At 37.3% G+C, this 15,063-nt stretch overlaps 1 protein-coding gene across 1 annotated transcript in view; it reads right to left on the minus strand.

Annotated features, from left to right (window-relative positions):
- The window catches only part of LOC114296398 (uncharacterized), a 33,512-nt gene that overhangs the window by 17,988 nt on the left and 461 nt on the right, over positions 1 to 15,063 (minus strand). The window contains exons 2-5 of the mRNA XM_028240688.2: positions 10,991 to 11,116; positions 10,830 to 10,879; positions 10,053 to 10,167; positions 9,457 to 9,564 (exon numbers count right to left, since the gene is read on the minus strand). Coding sequence (XP_028096489.2) covers positions 9,457 to 9,564; positions 10,053 to 10,167; positions 10,830 to 10,879; positions 10,991 to 11,116 — 399 coding nt within the window. The remainder of the gene's footprint in view (positions 1 to 9,456; positions 9,565 to 10,052; positions 10,168 to 10,829; positions 10,880 to 10,990; positions 11,117 to 15,063) is intronic.

Below are 15,063 nucleotides of genomic sequence, written 5' to 3' on the forward strand. Positions count from 1 at the left end.
AGGGGCAGACAACCGTTCGCGACCAATACAAGGAGCAAGTCAACCTGGGTTGCAACCGAGGTTACTACCTTGGCTAGACAGCGGCCCTTAACAAGCGGGATGTTACTATAGACTCCGATCTTCGGGACATTAGCAAGCTCCAAGTGCCATTCCCTCTAGAAAATAAAGAGGCCGATGTTGATGATGATGAAGATGATGTCGATGACGGCGAGGCCGACGAAGAGGATGGAGAGGCTGCCACTGATAACTAGTCTCCTACCCTCAACGAGCAAATAAACTTAACTCGGGATGAGGAGGATGACTTGGCATCCAAGGGCGTCTCCCCTACTCCAACAACTTCTGAAGCCGAAGTGCATTGTACCGAAAAGAGTCTTGACCAAACCTTGCAAGAGATTTATACTGAGGTTGAAGCGATGAAGACTACAACGCCACCCTCTGACCAAGCCAAGACAAGTACTTAGAATTTTTTCTTTTCTTGTACCTTTTTAAACAATGTTTTCGGTTTTCATATTTGGCCGATGTGCCATTTTTGTAACCAGAACAAGTAGTCTCTTTGTTAGGCCAACGTGCCCTTTTAAGGCAAGTACAGCTTCCCCTTGTTTCTATTAAGTGTTTGAATGCTTTTCCATTACTATCTTGTATGCTTCCATACTTAAAATATTTTGCATGTCTTCCAAATACACCTTAGCAGTGTAATCTCTTCGGGGTAAAATACCTCGGATATGCTTATTGACTATTTATCTCGGCCTTATCTTGACACTTGAAAAACATTGTAAGAAAGTTTTCACAAGTGTTTATCTAAAACATGCCATTTCACTTTCAGTTTATCAAGACTTCTGTTCCATTTTTTTTTTAAATCTTGGTAATATGGTAATCTCGGCATATGCGCAGATACTTCATTAAAAATAACTTTGACTTAACTTCAACTTGTAATTTATTCTTAAAATTTCAACAAGTGTTGAACCAATTTTCTTTCAACATGACCTTGATTTAACTTCAACTTGTAAATTTTTCTTAAAATTTCAACAAGCGTTAAACCAATTTTCTTTCAACATAACCTTGGTTTAACTTCAACTTGTAAATTTTCCTTAAAATTTCAACAAATGTTAAACCAACTTTTTTTTAACATAACCTCGGTTTAACTTCATCTTGTAAATTTTCCTTAAAATTTCAACAAGTGTTAAACTAACTTTATTTTAATAAAACCTCGGTTTAACTTCAACTTATAAATTTTCTTTAAAATTTCAACAAGTGTTAAACCAACTTTCTCTTGTGATTTCCAACTCCCAAGTATTATTCTCCAACTCTCTGCCCCCCTAATGTGAACTTAAGTTTCACTTATGTTCACATTAAGTATGCACCTATGATCTTGTCGCTGGATCAGATTCAAATAAAGACTGGCCGAGGTTATCAACCTCGGTTTCTCTGTTAATCCAACTGTTATGTACTTAGTTTTTTTTCAAAGTTTTCACAGCAGAGCTTGGTTATTTCAACTTAGTTCAACTCTATTATATACAAGTATAATTCAACTCTGTCATAATAAGTCTAAGTTATTTGTCACGTTTCAATCAGAAATATCGCTAACTTAGTTCAACTCTATTATATGCAAATACAATTCAACTCTATCATATAATAAGTCTAAGTTATTCGTCATGTTTCAATCAGAAACATCGCCAACTTAGTTCAACTCTATTATATGCAAGTATAATTCAACTCTGCCATATAATAAGTCTAAGTTATTCGTCATGTTTCAATCAGAAACATCGCTAGGTGACTGGTCAATCCTTTTACACAAGTTTGAAATCAAAAAATTGAGCGAAAGTTTTATTAATTACTTCGGCTAAACTCAGAAAAACTTAAAAACAAAGGAAATCTTTAATGATAAAAAAAATTCAGATTACAAGTATTCCAAGGTCTTGGCAATTCTTTACCCTCACTATCTTCAAGCCAATATGTCCCATTTCCCAAGACCGAGATGATTTTATAAGGTCCCTCCCAGTTTAGGCCAAGCTTGCCCTCTCTGGGATCCTTTTTGTTGCCGACAACCTTTCTCAGGACGAGGTCCCCAACTTGAAACTTTCGTGGGATGACCTTTTTATTGTAAGCCTTAGCAAGCTGCTGTTGGTATACCCCCAGCTGAATTACTGCATTCTCTCTTGTTTCTTCTAGTAGATCCAGATCTCGGGCTAAAAATGTATCATTAGTCCTGACCTCCAATGGTATAATTGCTTCTGTGCCATAAGCCATGGCAAATGGGGATTCTCCAGTTGTTCTTCTCGGCGTAGTCCGATATGTCTAGAGTACACTGGGTAACTCATCCACCTACTTTCTCTTTGCTGCTCCCAACTTCTTCTTGATCCCATCCAAGATAACTTTGTTGGATGCTTCTGCATGTCCATTGTTTTGAGGAAAACTTGGAGTGGAATAGTAATTCTTGATCTTGTACTTTTCACAGAAGCTCTTGATTAGCTTACTATCAAACTGTGTACCATTGTTTGCTATTATTGCCTTTGGGATCCCAAACCTGGTGATGATGTTCTTCCATATGAAGCTCTTCGCATCAACATCTCGAATCTTTGCAAGGGGTTCAACTTCCACCCACTTGGTAAAGTAATTTGTTACTACTAGCAGATACTTCCTTTGTCCAGTTGCTTGAGGCAATTGTCCAACAAGATACATGCCCTATTGGGCAAATGGCCAATGGCTAGACACTGGGTTCAAGTCCGCTACTGGTTGATATATCAAAGGTACAAACCTTTGATACTTTTTACACTTCTTGACATAAGCTTCAGCACCTTTCTGCATGTAGGGCCACCAGTACCCCTGAGTAATAGCCCTATGAGCATGCAACTTGTCCTTGGCGTGGCTTCCACATACTCCTTCGTGTTTCTCATACAAGAAGTCTTCAACTTGTGAAGGATGTACACACCTCAAAAGGAGTCCAGTAAAAGATCTTCTATAGAGATGTCCTTCTGCTGTCAGACTGAATCTTGCCGACTTCAGTTTGATCTTGTATGCTTTTTTATGATCATCTGGCAATTTTTCCTCTTTAAGGAATACTATTATTGCATCCATCTAGCTTGGTCCCATTTCCACACACATTGCTTCATGCTCTGTGTTTAGTGGTTATATGCTTGGACCTGACAAGTAGTCCACCATTATCGTCCTCGCCTCTCCAGGTTTTATTGCACTAGCTAGGTTGGCCAGAGTATCAGCATGATTGTTGTCATCTCGGCTAACCTGCTGTAGTTGGCAATTCTGGAATAAGGCTACCAGTCTGCCCACCTCCTTTACATAGGCCGACATCCTTTTATCTCGGCCTGTGTATTCGCCGATTACCTGGTTGACGATAAGTTGGAACTCACAGAAGACTATTACCTCGTCAACTTCCATTGCTACTGCCAGCTTTAATCGTGCGATCAATGCTTCATACTTTGCTTCATTGTTTGAGGCTTTAAACCCCAAATGAATGGATTGTTCCAGTATCTGCCCATTTGACGATACTAGCACTACTCCTACTCCCGCTCCTTGTCGGTTTGAAATCCCATCAATAAACAGCTAGATAGAGTCGCCGATGTAAATATTGCATGGCCTGAGTTTCTCTTCTTTCTGCTGTTTGGCTATCCCCAATTGGGTTTCTCCTTGTTCACCTGGACCTCGGCTCAACGGAGCCCGATGTGTAATGGCTCCTGGTGTGAACTCGACCACGAAGTCGGCCAAAACTTGGCCTTTGATTGCTGTTCTAGGTCTGAATTTTAGGTCATATTGGCCCAACACCACTACCCATTTGGCTATCCTGCCTGTCAAATCTTCTTGCTGCAACAGGGACTTCAAAGGATGCTCAGTTAACACCACAATTTTGTGGGCTTGAAAGTAATGATTCAACTTCTTGATAGCCATTACTAAAGCCAATGTCAACATCTCTAAGGGCAGGTATCTGGTTTCTATATCTGCTAGGGTTTTACTTACGTAATAGACTACCCACTGCTCTCCCTTATCTTCCTTGATTATCACTGTACTTACTGCATGTTTTGAGACCACCAAGTATAAGAACAGCTCCTCTCCAAGTACTGGATTTGAGAGAACTAGAGCTGTGGTCAAGTATTTCTTCAGGTCGGCCAAGGCGACTTTGCACTCCTCTGTCCATAAGAAGTCTGTGGCTTTCTTCACTAAATTGAAGAAATGTTTGCATTTGTCAGAACTTCTGCTTATGAATCTATTCACGGCTGTAGCCCTTTTACTTAACATCTGCACTTGTTTTGCCGATGTTGGGCTCTTTAATTCTAAGATGGCCTCGATCTGATCCGGGCTAGCCTCAATACCCCTTCTGCTAACCAAGTATCCTAAGAACTTACCAGACCCAACTCCAAATGCGCTCTTCGATGCATTGAGTCGGAGCCGATATGTTTTAAGGATGTCGAAAACTACCTTTAAGTCTTCCAGATGATCCTCAGGTTCCTTGGTCTTCACGATCATGTCAACTATGTATACCTCCACTGTTCTGCCTACTAGATGCTTGAAAATCTTGGTCACCAGTCTCTGGTAAGTTGTTCCTGCATTTTTCAACCCGAAAGGCATCATTCTGTAAGAATACAGCCCTTTTGGGATGATGAATGCAGTCTTCTCCTCATCTGGGGGGTAGATAGCTATCTGATGGTACCCCATGTAAGTATCTAGGAAGCTTATCCTTCCATGCCCTAAAGTGGCATCCACCAATTGGTCAATTTTGGGGAGTGGAAAACTGTCTTTAGAACAAGCCTTATTCAGGCTAGTGAAGTCCACACAGACCCTCCACTTCTCATTCTTTTTCTTCATAACCACCGTGTTTGATAACCATGTTGGGTAATTTACCTCTCGAATGGCTCTAGCCTCTAGAAGTTTATCCACTTCCTCTTCTACTGCCTCAACATGCATTAATGTCAGCCTTCTTGCTCGCTGGATGACAGGTTTAGCCGACCTGTCCACATTCAGTTTATGGCAAGTGACCTCAGGGTCAATGCTAGGTATCTCGTACGATGTCCATGCAAACACCTCAAGGTTTGCTCTTAAGAATGCTTCTAATTCCCTTTTCTCTTCCTCGACCAAGCCTGAGTCGAGGAAAAAGAAATGTTCTTCATCCCCTTACTGGACTAAGATCTTCTTTAGGGCTTCTTCATTTTTCTCGGCTGGTTCCTTACTGACGTCCTCAAGGACCTCCGTGTCATTATCTTAGATCTCTGTTGCTTCTGCTTCTCGTATGTTGCAGGTGGATTTCATTGCTGCCATTGAGCAATTCTTTGCCTGCACTTGATCCCCTCTGACCTCCTCAATTCTATGCTCTATTGGAAACTGCAACAGCTGGTGCAATGTTGAAGGAACAGCTCCCATTGCATGCAGTCATGGCCTTCCCAGGATAGCATTGTAAGGGGAGGAAGTGTCAATTATTGTGAATTATGTTTTCACATTTTTGGTAACAGCCTGCACTTTCAAACTTGTTGCTCCCTGGGGCCACGTCGGCGTTCCATTGAACCTGACCATTGGACCATTGGATTGTTCCAGATCATCTTGGTGAAGGTCAAACTCCTAGTAATACCTGACATACATGATGTCACAAGAGCTACCTTGGTCAATTAGGATGCGCTTCACATGGCATTCTCTAATCGGAAGGAATATTACCAAGGCATCGTTGTGTGGATGCTGCACCATCTCTAGGTTGTCTTCAGTAAAGGACACCACTGGTCCTTGGCACTCGTCTGCCCTAGGTCTTTTCTGCCGGACCTGGTACATATGCTGCAAGTGTTTTACCTTCTGAGTCTCCCCACGTATTTCGTTCTCATTGACCTTCGAGTGAATCTCATTGATCACTCGAGGTCCGCCTGCCTGCGACTGTGGTGTTGGAGGAGGCGGTGTTGCCAGTGCCTGAGGCAGTCTTGCTTGCTTTTCCCTTGTCCTGACCTCGTCTACAAGGTCTCTTAAATGACCTTGTCTTACCAAGTCTTCCAAATGTGCCTTCAGGGCTCTGCACCCCTAAGTCAGATGCCCATCTTCATTGTGGTAGGCACAGTGCTTGCCTAAGCTTCTTCCCATAAATTCACCCGGAACCCTTACTGGTGCTCTGTAATAGGGCTGATTTCAGATTTTCTCTAAGACTTTGTAAACCAGGATTCGAAATACGGTTGTGATTGCCTGCGCAGCCTTAATCTTGTCTCTTGCTTGTTGTACCCAGTGTTACCTCGTATACTTCTCAATTCTGGCCATCAGTTCCTCCATACTTTTTGGCAGTGTCTTTGCCAATGATTTTCGAAGCAAACAATCATTTTTCAGGCAGTTCTTAAAAGACACGACCGCCACCTCTTGGTTGCAACTTGGTATCCAGTTGAATACCTCATAGTACCTCTTGGCATAGGCCCTAAGGCTTTCATCCTCACTGATTCTCAGAGCCATTAGGGAGTCCACCCTTAATGGCTATAGCTTGTTTGTCACAAACCTGGCCACAAACATCTCGACCAGGCCTTTCTAGGTTTTCACAGTTCCCTTCAGCAACTTGTGAAACCAGTCCAATGCAATTTCTCCGAAGGACGAAGGGAACACTTTGCAAAGCAACGGCTCGTTCCTGGTGTATAGTGTCATCGAGTTTAGGTACAAGCCGACGTGAAAGTTAGGGTCCGACTTATCGTCGTATATCTGGAATCTCGGCATATTTAACCTTTTAGGGGCTTCGAATTTATCAAATTCTACTAAAAACGGCATTCTCAGCTTGACCGGAGAGGTTACCTCGGCATCCTGTCGCTTCCTCTGGAGGTAATCCCTTAGATCCTCCTTAGTCCGTCTAGGAGCTCGGCTATCACCAGATTTCAACCTCTTTGGTGCGCTACTTCCAGTGTCATTGTAAGTCCTCCTGGACCTCTTTTCGTTAGTTACGTTGAAATAGAGTTCCTTCCCTTGAACATGCCGATGTTCTTTTGGGTCACCTTCTTTGGTACGATGCGTCCTCCGTGAATCTCCCTTCATGGACTCTCCAAGCCCGACCTTCCTTGAAGGCCGATGAGAATGTTCCTTGGTCCTGGTGTGCTGGGGGCTACAGAGACTGTTTTCTGCCCTCCCTTCTGGGCATTGTTCTTGGCAGCTGGAATCGGCGTATCTTGTAACGGGAACGGTGGCTGCATGACGTTGTTCTGCATCATGAAATTTACGACCGTTTGCAGGTCCTCCAATTTGTCCGCCATTCCTTTCATCTCTCCGTCCCTCCTCAGGCATCTATCTTTCCATACCTGGAGGTCGTTTTTGTTGTAGTACCTGCCTCAGTCTGTCTTCTTTGGTACGTCGCCCTCCTGGCCGACGTCATTCTCTCCAGGATTCTGATCCCGAGATTCTTCGTTGCAATCATCCTCCTCCACGTTAGGGTCAATGTGCTTACCACTCTCAGCAGGGATGTCGTCCCCAACCTTTTCTTTCTGTCCGTCGTTGGCCATCTATTCTCATTTCTTTCTCACAGACGGTGCCAAATTGTGTATGTCAATTTCCGACCACACTACCAAACAGGTACTCAGTTGGAGAACACCGGCAGAATAGATTAAGCCCGAACGACCAGTCACAGAAAGATAAGATTCTGGCGGTGGTTCGTCCACCCGGGGGCACTCCGACGATCAAGTCAGTTATCTCTCAAGGATAGCAAAAGTGCTTAACTCACTTATTCAGAATACAAAAAGCGTACCTTAGATTCACGATGGTGCTTCTCTTTTATAACCAACACTGTCCTAATCCCAATAGAAGCCTACCTTCAATGGACTCTGGCTCAATGTTAATCCTGGACTCCCAGTTAGATTGGGATAAACTCTCTAAGAGTCTTATCTTTATCTAAACTGAAGTCATCTCCCAATCTAGGACTCTTGTCCCTTATCCGCTTATCCCGGACTCCGATATCTTCGCAGATGACCTCGGCCAAGCCGAGATTATCTCGGCGTTTTGACCAGGACACGTGGCACCTCGGCTGGCACTTCGGTGCCATCTCGGCCATGTGTTGTCATTCAAAAATTATGTCCCCACAAGTCCCATATATATTTATTGATGTAATTCTATTGTTTTATGTCTTGGAAGGGAAAAATTAGATATATAAGAAATGAAATTATGTATAATATCACTCAAGTATAAATTGCATGATTGAGTCCATTCTCCTTTGTAATAGAGAGCCTACCAACATGTAATAATTTTCATTCAATTGTGTTACATTTTCACGAAAAATTATTCAAAGTTTTACATAAAATTTCATCTAAAATTATAAATGTGAACAATATATATATATATATATATATATATATATTTTTTACACACAACCTACAACATACTAATTTTAAATCTACACATTTACCAAATATTATCATAAAATGCAGTTTTGATAAAATAGACAACATTGTAAATATTTTGACTCGTTCTGTCTTAGCTATGTACATTTCGAGAGTTTTGAAAGTAGGGTAAAATAATTCTTAAAAAAAAATGTTGTTGAAATATATACTAGGCAAAGTGGTTAAATAAAACACACAAGTATATATATTTTAAATATTTTTATTAGTAGACAAAATGCCTAGAATTGTTTTTAGAACAACTAGGAATGCAACTTGGACGGGCTCAACATGAGTGACCCGAACCTAACCTGAATTTTTTTAGAGCTTGGATAAGATATTTTCAAATTCGGTAAGAATTTGGGCAAAAATTCAAAAGCTCGAATTAAATTTGGCCGGGATTGTGTAAAAACTTCAAACAACCCGAGCAACCCGAAACCCGAATTATACATATATAGATATATAAAAATATTAAATATACATATAAATTATTAGCTTTTGTATGATATTAAAGTAATTTAGATTATTAAATCATATTGAATATATATTATCTATATAAATAACAAAAAAATTTATTTATTTTATTGTCAATCATAAATTATAAAGACTACTATAGCATCATTTCTTTTACATTATTTAAATTATTTGTTTTGATGGTATTAATGATTTTCTATATAAAAAAAATGTAAATAGTCAAATTTAAATAATTTAATAATGTAACTGCACACCAAAAAAAAAATTGAAATTCATTTACAATTCGGGCAATTCGGATTGGGTTTAACTCGGATCGGGTTTAGGCAGACAACTTCAGGTTACAATTTGGGCCTGGCGTGGGCCTAGGCAAGTCTCAGCACAGTTTGGACTAAGTTTGGACAACCTCCTAATCCGACTGAACCTGTCCTAGTTGTATCCCGCATAACAACATAATTAGGTAAGAGCCTCCAGTTGTATGTATATTGATCATTTTGTCAAATGTGTAATCAACATTTAATAAAATTGGAAAGTCGTTTGTTATTTTATGTAGTTTAATGATGCACATTGATTAATTATTCAAGATTGACTTGTAACAAGTGCATAATTATAATCAGAGAAGAAAACAGCTAAAGACAGAGTGGACAAATATAATATTATTCCTCACCTTGGTCACCATCACAGCTGTGATAGGTAAAGGTAATACAAGGTGAATCCCCCTTATTGTTGTAATTTTTCACCTTCCAAACGACGTCGCTGAATCCTTTCGGCCCACCTGCCCTTCATATAATCAAGTTCAATATTAAAAAAATACAAAGAATGGAGTTATTTTTTGATGGGAAAGAAAGGAGTTATTAAAAAAAATAAAAAATGCAGGTCCTATGTTTTCAGTAATACTACCGATTATTTAAAAAAAAAAAATTATTCAGGAAATAGAAATAATACTTTGAAAATTATTCATTTTTACATAATTTTATATTTTGGGAGGCTAGAAATAATTTTTAAAATATTTTTTGATATTTTTTTTTTATAAAATTAGTTTCCATTTTTTTAAAAAAAAAATTGAATTTTTTTTTTCCTCAAAAACTAACCAAACAAGACCCATGTAATTGGGTGTCTATCCAATAATATTTTATAAAGTTTTACTATATTCCTTATTTTCCAACTCATGTAATCATTTAGCCAACATTATTGAACAAACACACCATCAACATATAATTTTGGAAAGATTCATAAATAAAAAAGAAATCAAAGAATATGTACCATGAACCGTGTTTCTTCCTTCATTACAAGCAAGTTTATAATGGGTTCCATTTAAAGTAAACTGAGCACCATCAATCCTGTTGGCAACACGTCCAACTATGGCACCAAAATATCTCTGGACAAAAATGACATGTTTATCAAATATATATATATATATTAAATAAATACAACAAAGCGATGAGAGTTGTTTTTGTGTCTTATTAAAATGTTACAACCAACTCATTTGTACTTAGAGATAAAACAAAAAAATAAAAAAATAAAAAAAAATACAATAACAAATGAAATTGTTTGTAACATTTTCCAAATACTATACATACAATTTATTTTTGCAAAAAAACCCATAAAAAAGGATGTAATAGTGGTGTGAACATTTTAATTTTTAATAAACAAATATAAATAGATCACCATATTTTTTATGATAGTTATATATATAAATTATGTTTCTATATCATTGCGTTTTTTAGGGGGAGAAAGGGCGCAGTGTGAATCATTTGCTGTTGGCAAAACAAAAAAAAAAAAAAAAAAGAGAGTAGAAATCAAAGGGCAAAGACCAATCTCTCTCTCTCTTTCTCTCTCTCTCTAAAGCAAAGATTTGCTCCGAGAAACAAGAAAAATTGATTACAAAAATTTAATTAGTAATTTTGCATTTGAAAAAGCAAAAATATATATATATTTAAATAAATTTTTTTTATTAAAACTAATATTTTAAATATTAAAAGATTTTATTTTAAAATTTCGCCTTAGAACCAAAAAAGATTGGAACATCCATTATCTCACCATGTAGTGCTCAATAGAATCAAATCCAAGAACAACATCGGCCAATTTTCCTAGAAAGAACAAATAAAAAGAAAAGAAAGATAAAGAATTTTGTTAGATAATCTGGAAAGTATAAATGAGTGATTCACTGATAGGATTGTGATCATTTTCATTGCGTATACCATTTTTGTCAGGGACAAAAAGAGAGATAATGGTGGCACCCTTATTGGTGAGATTGACGGAGATATCTCCTCTCTTCAGCTCATAGATCCCAAAATGTGCGTTTGTTTTTGAACAAAACAAAACAACTGTAAAACAAAACAGCATACAAGTTTTCGACATTTTGTTTTCTTTCAATTCCTGTCCCGCTCCCAATAGATAGGAGGAGTTCAAGAAAATATTGTTACGTGTTGGCCGTCTCCTCCTAAAAAAACAAGGAGCGGGTAAATGCCTGAATGAATTCAGACCTTAATTATATATGGAGATTGGAGATGGAGTTGTAATTTGGGAGATTTATCCAAAAAATTCGGAGAACAATAGTATGCATGATGAAAGACGATAAAAACAAAATGAATTCTTTATTTAGGATGTCAGGGACAATAACTTGTCTCTTGAATATGAGAACAACATCAATGTTATAGAGTAATAGAAAGTATTTAAAAAATAGGATTAAATTTATTTTACTTTTTTAATTAAGTCTTTTTATCTTTTAAAAATAGACATTAATGGTTATGTAATTCTGGACTAAATTGTAATATTAGTACTGTTACCAAAAAATGACTTTATTAAACCTTATTTTTTTGTTTTTTTCCCCTTTTTTTTTCTCCTTCTATTTTTTCTATTAAATAATTACTTTGAATTTCACCATGTATAATCACTTAATTTTTAACTTCATTTCTAATTTAATCTCATATTTTATTATATAATATATATATATATATATATATGTATATATTGAGGTTGTAGTAGTTGAGAGAAGAGGGAGTGATGGTAGGGTTGGGTGTTGAGAGGGGGTTGCGAGGGTGTAGGTTGTTGGAATAATCTTCTGTGTAAATAAAATAAATTGAAAATAATTCAAACAAAATGAAATAAGCTTACAGAAATTATTTTGTTGAACCGAATCAATAATTAAAGACCAAGTTGAGTGTGTGACACTCTGTCCTTAAGATAGATTCGCCCCGCTACGGTGCTTTCGGTTGAGTGGCGTCTATTTCCCAGGATACAATGATCTTCACAAACTTGTAGTAGCACTCCACACAAATTTGTACGACGAACTAAAACTTTGTGTTCTTATACTCTCTTTATTTTAATTCTAAAACTAGAATGTAGAGAAATGCAAACAAAAATAGTTTGGACAGCAAATAGAAAGTTGGAGACTGAATTTTTCGAATCCCAACACTGCTGGAATGAATTGTATTTATAGGCAAACAAAATGATCTGAACAGGTACAAAACATGTAATGAACAGGTGTAGTATGGACTGAACAGGTGCACCACTAATTCAAACATTTGATTTGATCGTTCCAACTTGGAACATATTTTCCAAATTAATTGAAAATAGTACGGTTGGAGCCGTTGGTGGAATAGTCAAACCTGATGGAACTTAATTTATTTAAACTATTGAAATATATATATATATTAAACTATTTGAATATATATATATATATATATAACTAGTTGAATAGTTTAATCATTTTTAAGAAACCACTTAAGGAAACCAAAAAATAAATTTAGAATTAAATTAAATTCCCACAATAATTTTTATTGAAAAAATTTAAATGAATTTTATCTAAAAAATTTAATGTTAGACTCGAAAACGAAGTCAACTTCCCATTCACTCATAAATGGTTTTGACATCCCGTCTTCACCGTGTGACTTGCCACGCAGCAAGGAACATTTCACCTCTTCGGACCCGTCCCAAAATACGTTCGGGGCCCACTTAATTTTGGACTAAAAAATATGCTTATATTAAACTATTTTTTCCAACATAGGTGATGGGAGCAGGAGCAGCGGTAGGTAAACACATGAGTTGCAATGGTGTGGGTGAGGAAAGAGAGTCCGAATCCTCTCCAACTTCTCTCTCCAGCTCATCCTCCGAGTAACGGATTAGATCACTTACAAATAAATAAACGGCTCACATCCGTTTCATTAAAAAAAATTAAAAAAACATACTCACTAACACACACATACTCATTGCACAGACACTCTCAATCCTTCCCTTTCTCTCTCTCCCTCCTTTGTCACTGACACACACCCATCACACGGCGAATTTGGATCCTCGGCCGCCCTTTTGGGCGGCAGTTCCCAGCAGCCCCCCCAAAACGACGTCGTTTTGGGGGTTTTTCCAATTTTTTTTTTTTTTTTCGCAGATCGCAGAACCAGAGCAGAGCAGAGGGGAGGGAAGGAGAGCTCGCTGGAGGGGAGGGGAGGGAAGGGGAGCTCGCCGGATTTTGGGGTCCGGATTCGCCGTCGCAGGTCGTCGAGCTCGCCGTCGAGCTCGCCAACCGTCCGATCGTCGCCCGATCTGCCGTCGCCTCCGCGTCCGGCCCGCCTCAGCCTCCTCCTCCTCCTCCCCTGGTGATTTAGGCCCCCTCCAGTCCGGTGCTCCCTCTTCTTCTCCCTTCCTCTCTCTCTCCTTCCCCTCCCCTCCCCCCCTCTCTCTCCCTCCCCTCCCCTCCCCTCCCTCTGGTTCGGTCTTCCAACGAGGAAGAAGAGAGAAAAAAAAAAAAAATTCAAAATAACCCCCAAAACGACGTCGTTTTGGGGGGCTGCTGGCACGGCCACCGGATAGGGCGGCCGAGAATCCGGGCTCCATCACGGCACTCTCTCTCTTTGTCACATTTTTAATCCAAAAAAAATTTCAAATCACACCCTCTCTCTATATCACATTTTTAATAAAACATAAAAAATAATTATTTTAATCTTTTTGATTTTATTTTCATAATATGTATATAATTTTAATATAAAATTTTAATTTTTATAAAATTAATATCATTGAAACTATACTTTTAAAATAAAACTAATATTAAATATATTTAATAAAAATTTAAAATAAATAAAAAATAATTACTATGTTTAGTTATGCTTTCAAAGTATTATTTTTAAAATATAAAAATTATTTTGATGAAATAAAACACACAAAAATCATATATTTTTAAAATTCTCAAAAATAATCTTCATTCCAAAAAAAAATATAGGAAGTCTAAAAATTATTTTAAAAATATATGAAAATTAAACTTGTTTGGTTAATAAAATAAAATTAAAAGTCATTATTTTCATATTTTTTTTCTGAAAAATTTAATATTAGTCTTATTTTAAAAGTATATTTTCATTAAATAAGTCATTATTTTTATATATGAAAAATTTTAAAATAATAATTTGAAAGCATAACGAAACATAGTAATTACTTTTTATTCATTTTAAATTTTTATTAAATATATTTAATATTAGGTCAAGTTTGGCTACAAAGAAAAAAGTGCACTTATTTCATCTTTTTATCTTTTTTGAGTCACATCAATCAACATCTTCTCTCTACTTTTTCTATACATAATACAAAAAAAGTCAAAAAGTGCACTTATTTAGTCTTTCCAAACTAGGCCTTAGTCTTATTTTAAAAGTATATTTTCAATGATATTAATTTTATAAAAATTAAAATTTTTTATTAAAAATTATATATATATATATATATATATTATGAAGATAAAATTAAAAATATTAAAATAATTTTTTTATTTTTTATTAAAAATGTGATAGAGAGAGAGAGTGAGTATGCTGTGATAAGCGTGTGTCCAGTGAGAAAGGGGCGGATTGAGAGTGTGTGTGTGTGCAGTGAGTGTGTTAGTAAGTATGTATTTATTTTTTATTTATTTATTTAAAGAAACAAATCTGAGCCATTTATTTATTTGTGTGATCTGAGCCGTTAACAAGAGGATGAGCCGAAGAGAGAAGCTGGAGAGGATCCGGACTCAAGGAAAGAGGGAGTGACCATACCCGTAGGCTGTGATGGTAAAAGTAGGTGGTAGGTGATGGTAGAGAGGCGATTGAAAGCAGAATAAGGTGGTTGGGGGTGCTTTTAGGGTTAGCATTAGTTTTTAAGAAGAAGGTGATTAGAGTTAGGCCCCGTTTGTTTGGAGTTATGGAGGGGGGATTGAGATTGATAATAAGGTGTGACCCACTATATTTGTGTTTGTTTTGGGAGATATAAAGGGGATTCGTAATACCCTCCGGATTATGAATCCTCTTGGGGAGGGGATTCG

The sequence above is a fragment of the Camellia sinensis genome, chromosome 4, assembly GCF_055761805.1.
Source record: "Camellia sinensis isolate YWXY chromosome 4, ASM5576180v1, whole genome shotgun sequence".
NCBI lineage: Eukaryota > Viridiplantae > Streptophyta > Magnoliopsida > Ericales > Theaceae > Camellia > Camellia sinensis.